Raw genomic sequence first — 5,885 nt, 5'->3', positions numbered from 1 at the left:
AAGCGCTGCCTCCTGGCAGCTGGATGGAATCATATCTGTCGTACAGCAGAAGCAGAGGAACCTCACAATGTTGGACTTGATCTTTGAGTGACTTTAATACTGTGTCTGTTCAGTGATTCTCCTCAGCAGTTTCCCATCAGGTGTAGACTTGTACATGCTTGTTTCCTTGGACAAGACATCAGAACCAGACACATCATTTAATAATAGCAAAGGCCTTTGAGTCAACACATATATTTACATCTGAAACATGAATGATGTGCATGTTCGTGGTATACTGCAAAAGAGATGGGCAAGTGGGTACCTGACCCCCTTCAGGCCCTGCTTGCAAACAAAATAGAGATATTCCTAGCTCACTGCATTTCAGTTGCAAGTTTGTGGTTTTTGGTTGCTATATTGTTCTGTTCAGGGGAACAGAACATTACATTGGCAGGGGGTGGTCAGGAGAGGAAGATGAAGACCCAAGTTAACCTTCTTTTAGGCTGGTGGTGGGTCCTAATGCTGCTGTTTTGCTCTCTTCAGTAGGAAGTGTCCATGCAGGATCAACGTTCCCAGCGATTCAGGGGGCTTCCTTGACAACTCTGTCCTCACAGCCCAACTCCCTTGTTACAGGGGGTTTTCCTGCCGAGGATGAGCAGCACAGTCAGCCTGTGAGTCCCCAGGGTCTGCACTACCTCCACTCTGCATACCGAGTTGGTAAGGATGGCCAAGTGGGTTTCTGTGGCCCCCTCGTGAGGGATTCAGGGCAGGGCTGCAGGTCTTCACTGTCATTTGGCAATTTGCTCTACTGCACCTGTTGGGGGTGATGGCATCCTAGCTACATGGGGAAAGCCAGTTCATGATCGTATGTGGAGACTAAAAACGGAACCAAAGCGATAGAAAACTGAACAGTTGCTGCAGAGAGCCATTAGAGTAGGAGAGAAAACTAAGTGGGTTAGAGGTGAGAGAAGAGCCCTCTCTTTCAGCAGGTATAAGTAAAGGAGTCTGGGTGGGGCTCTGGGCGTGTGCGAGTTGTGACTCTTTGAAAAAAGGGAGTTCAGCTCCTGCGGCTCCTGGATGGTGAAGGCACTCTTCTAGTTTTGTAATACCAGTTGAGTCTTCAGAGGCACAGAGGGATGTGCCCTGCGCCTTCCCAGCTGCATTGTTGAAGATTGACATGGAGGGAACTTATATTTTGTGGAGAGTATGTAATTAGCATTCCTTTCCCAGTCATGCTGGTTATGAGGAAATAGTCTTTGACTGAACTACCATTGGTACAACGATATTGTTCTCGGGGTTTTTGATTGAGCTTAGTTTGCAGCAAGCTGCTCCTACATAGTCATGGTCCAACCCAGTGGGTGCTTGGGGAGGGAGAAGGGAGCCTCTAAGATAAGAAAAGCCAGCACAGGACAGCAAACAAGGAGAAACAGCAAGAAAATGGAAGGAAAGCTATCTAGAGGTTCCTGGAGTGTTTTTGCTGAAGGCTAGAGAAGAAAGTACTTGTTAGAATGGGCTGCAGATGTCACTGGAAACTTTTCAGGGGTAAGCCACGAAAGGTATTTAATAGCCTGAAGAAGCAGAGAAGCAGGGATGGGGAAGAGGGTCTGGAAGATTAAGACATGGTGTCTTTTTGGTAAAACTTTTTAAATGGGAGGATTTGCGTGAAGAATTGTAACGGAATAAGTGAATTGTTTTCAGATTGACAGTGCTGCGGCTCTGTGTTGGCCCATTGTCTTTGCAGCTAAGCTGATTTGGGTGGCTACTCCGCTGCGAAATTGGGAGCAAATGCATTGCTTTCAGGACACGTCTTGTAGCACAGCCTTTGGGGCTCTCTCCCTGGCCCTACTGTAGAAGCTCGCGGAGCGTGTCTTTGCAGCTCTCGGGAGGTGTGATGGCTGTGCAGATTTCCCAGCCTGGAGCAGCAGATCCAGATGTTCTTGCAGATACTTCCTGTGGTGACAGGCTCCGAGTTGGGCCTTTTGCTTTGCCCTGGACCCTTTGCAGCTAGGCAATTTTCTGCTGATGGAGGGCAGACCAGTCAGATTGTGTTGCAGTGAGTGAAGTGCTAGAAGAAGTCTTACTGGGCAGAAGTGCTGCTTGACCCTGGCTGCCCCTTTCTCACAGGGATGCTGGCTCTGGAGATGCTTGGCCGAAGAGCTCACAACGATCATCCCAACAACTTCTCCCGCAGCCCACCCTACACAGAGGATGTAAAATGGCTCCTTGGGTTAGCTGCGAAGTTAGGTAAGGCTCGGAGCAGTACTTCAGCAGAAGGCCACTTGCTGGGATTTGGACTGTGGTGGGAAAAAGCTCTCCAAAGAGCAAAACTTCAAAGCCTGGGTGAGCCCGATATCTGATCCCATTTCTGAGAATGTTTCAGAAGATACCTGCTGCTCTTTCATCCAGGAGTTGTCCCAATTCTGGGTTCTGTAGGCATGCTGTTGAATTTTGAGGCACTGGATGAAGTGCATGGGATTGAACAGGGCTCAGAGCTTGTCTCTCTTCCATTCTGTAACAACTTTTTCTTTTCCATTACCACTATCTTGTAAGTGTTCTTCATTCTTATGTATATTTTCACCTTCTGTGAAGACCTTGTGTAGCAATAGGTGCTCAAACAACCAGTTGTTTGGGGATTGGTTTTTGTTTTTACTTCAACTTTGCTCTTGGATCTTTTTTGTCAGCTCTTTTTTTTTTTTTTAAATTATTTCATCACCAGTAAGAACTTAATAAAACGCCACTGCAAACAGCCTATCTAATGACATGGCTTCTCCTGCTGCTGCTCGGGAGCTCCACTGGAGGCACCAGGGGGGAAGCTTGACTGTCTCTCCAGCCCCTCTAAGCTCTGGGGCTGCAGATGCTTCCTAGACTGGCAGGCAAGAAGCAGTGGGAAGGAGGTGCAATGTATCCCTGCCTCTGCAGTTGTCTCTCGTAGCCTCTTTAAAGGCAAGTGAACTGGAAATATCTGACCGGGATGGTGCCTGGCCTCTCCTCGGACCCAATGAATGTTTCAGAATGATCTCTTGTCCCCATGAGTTTGCTAGACTATCTCCCCAGAGCTGCTGGAGGATACATTACACTGAGAAGAAGGTGTTCTTGCTGGGAAGTACCTGATCTCTTGTGTGTCTCTTACCTTAACACTGTACCATTCTGACTTCTCCTTCCTGTGCAGGTGTAAACTACGTGCATCAGTTTTGCGTTGGTGCAGCCAAGGGGGTGCTGAGCCCTTTTGTGCTCCAGGAGATCATCATGGAAGCTCTACAGAGGCTCAACCCTGCCCATGTGCACAACCACCTGCGCACCCCAGCCTTCCATCAGCTGGTGCAGAGGTGCCAGCAGGCCTACATCCAGGTAACGTGTGCCCTGTCTTCTGGGCCTTCAATACTCGTGGCTGAACTGGTCCACTGCCTGATGCATCCGTCTCCCTCAGCAGCGACTAGAACAGGCATCGCTTGCCTGTACGGAGGCTGCATGCAGAGGACCTCACTGTACTGCTTCTTACAAGGTCTCTCCTGTGCCTGTCGCAAAGGATAGGTGGTTCAGTGTTCCCTGTTCTCTTTCTTCCTCCAAATATTGCCCGTACCTTTTAATTTCTGTACTTCTTCGCTGTGATTTCAAGCCCCCTGTCTACCTCCCTTCCTAGCCTATCCTTTTTTTTTTTCTTTCCTCTTTTGTAGCCTGTCTTCCCCTCGTCACAAAGCCCTGGCATGGCTGGCTGGTGTGCCAGTGCTGCTACTAATAGTGGAAGTGGCTTGGTCAGCTACCAGTATGGATGAAATATCTCAGGAATTATTGAAACCAGGACAAGTGTGCTTCAGTGAGCCAGCTGGAATACCAGAGCTGCCTGTTCCTTAAAATGGTGTAAAGAGGATACCCCACATATTCCTACTTCTCTTGAGTAACTGACCAGAAGGGTGATTCTGTAGGCATACTGCCCAGGTTGGGTTAGCTGTCCTATCACCTAGGTGGTATTTTTGAGAAATGACAGGTTCTACACTTCAGCTCTTTTCTTGAGCTATATTAGGGAAATAGATTTCTCAAAAGCTGGACCTGTAGTTTTGAGGCCTTGGTTGAGAGGCAGATAGAAGTGACCATGGTAAGCCTAGAGATATTTTTTAGCAGCTCAGTGTAAGCTCTATTCCTTCTGTACCCCTTAGCAAAGGAGATGTCCAGTGAACATGCTGGGTCCCCATGTATAACCTGCAGAATGAATAGTGTGAGGGTTAGATGCTGGTGGCGGTGGAGTAGAGTGTTAGCTGGGTCTTTGGTACTCTACTGTGGCACGATTGGGTGCTTATGAAGGAGAGGGCATGTGCTGATGCCGTGTGGTGCGTTTTTGTGCTCTGAGGGGATGCTCACCTTGGCCGAGGTGGGATGTAAGATCCAGCACTGCTGTCTTTTGAGCTAGCTGTGTCAGAGCCTCTGAGCCTTGGGACCTCTCGTGGGGTAACAGCATTATGTGCTGTATCGCCCCGCAAGCTCCCGAGTCCTCGCCTGAGTGTCACCAACATGAGGGTGGTGAGCAGGTACCTTAAGGCTCTTTTCCTGTTCCCATCCAGTACATCCATCATCGGCTGATCCATCTCACTCCAGCTGACTACGATGACTTCGTGAATGCCATCCGCAGCGCCAGAAGCGCCTTCTGCCTGACTCCCATGGGCATGATGCAGTTTAATGATATTCTCCAGAACCTAAAGCGCAGCAAGCAGACAAAGGAGCTATGGCAAAGGGTCTCTCTGGAAATGACCACCTTCTCGCCGTGACAGCAGGTGGACCTCCACGGACACACGACCCTTTGCCCTGCATAGCTGTAGTTCCACTTACACCATCCTTCCTTCTGGTGTCTTTTTTTTTTTTTTTAGTTTTAACTTGTTGGAAACCACTGATCTGATGTATTTATATCATGACATTCCTCTCCAGCACTGTTGCGTGTTGGTGCTCTGCTTTGCTCGCTCTTCCTGCTCCTTCTCAGTGGGGTGCAGGCTTCAGAAGCATCAGGAAACGAGAAGGAAGTCGAGCTGGCTGCCCTGTGGTGTAGTCACCGCTTTTCTCCCTGAGCCCCTGGAGGCTGTCCTGCGAGCAGTTTGCAGTGTGATTACGCACGTGTTAGGGGGGTGGGGGATTCTGTCTTAAATATTTATTTTGGCATTTATAAATATGTAAACTTTTTTTTTTTTTCTTTTATATGGGCTTCTCTTACTCCATGCACCATCTCCTGTTGGGAGAGGCTGGGACTGCTGCGCACAGCCAGTGCTCCCTCCATTCCTTTCAGCACCTCCTGTAGAGAGAAGCTGAGACTGGAGCAGCAGGGCCGGGGCTTTCTGCAGCAGCTGCCGAGGTCAGAGGCTGGAGCTTGGGTAGTTGGAGTCCCCGACTGCGCTGAGCTGCCTGGGACTGCCAAAAGTGCTTGGGCTCTTTCTCAGGAGTGCCCCTCACTGGGCACTGCTGGCTCATAGGGTGTTTTGATCCTGGTTGTTCTGAGTTGTACAATCGTGTTTCTTTTGGCTGAGTTATTACTCTCCTGTAATCAGTTTCTTATCCCTTGTCTCTTCTCGTTTCCTGATTAAACACTTGTTTTCTTAGACTGACTCTCTCTCTTCTCTCTGCTGTGATCCTGGCAGTCTGGTGGAGCTGTGTGTGGGTGGGAGCTCCTGTGAGCCCTGGTAGATAACTGTCCTGCCTTGGGCAACAGCGCTCTTGGACAAGGCAGGGGGCCGGAGCTTTTTGCACAAGCTGTGAGCCACAGGTTTCTTGCCTGGCGCTGCTCTGAGGGTGACGTGCCTCTGCAGAGCCGGAGCTATGTGTGAGCTGGATTGTTCATGGGTGTCGGAGGAGCTTCTGGCAAGCCTGGGATGATCTGCCTGCACTTCTGGCAGCCACCAGGTTCCTTTTCTGGTCTCAATGCCAGTGAT

The 5,885-nt window shown here is 49.4% G+C and overlaps 1 protein-coding gene across 1 annotated transcript in view; it reads left to right on the top strand.

Moving 5' to 3' along the window:
• ZSWIM8 (zinc finger, SWIM-type containing 8) overlaps positions 1–5,549 on the top strand; it is a 62,270-nt gene extending 56,721 nt beyond the window's left edge. Inside the window, 4 exon segments of the mRNA XM_009871240.1 lie at positions 520–693; positions 2,101–2,220; positions 3,146–3,324; positions 4,533–5,549. Of these exon segments, the coding sequence (XP_009869542.1) occupies positions 520–693; positions 2,101–2,220; positions 3,146–3,324; positions 4,533–4,736 (677 nt within the window). The 3' untranslated portion in view covers positions 4,737–5,549.
• Positions 5,550–5,885: the final 336 nt, after the last annotated feature.

Source organism: Apaloderma vittatum, unplaced genomic scaffold (genome assembly GCF_000703405.1).
Source record: "Apaloderma vittatum isolate BGI_N311 unplaced genomic scaffold, ASM70340v1 scaffold5476, whole genome shotgun sequence".
In the NCBI taxonomy this organism is placed as follows: Eukaryota; Metazoa; Chordata; class Aves; order Trogoniformes; family Trogonidae; genus Apaloderma; species Apaloderma vittatum.
This window is presented reverse-complemented; position numbering and strand designations above follow the sequence as displayed.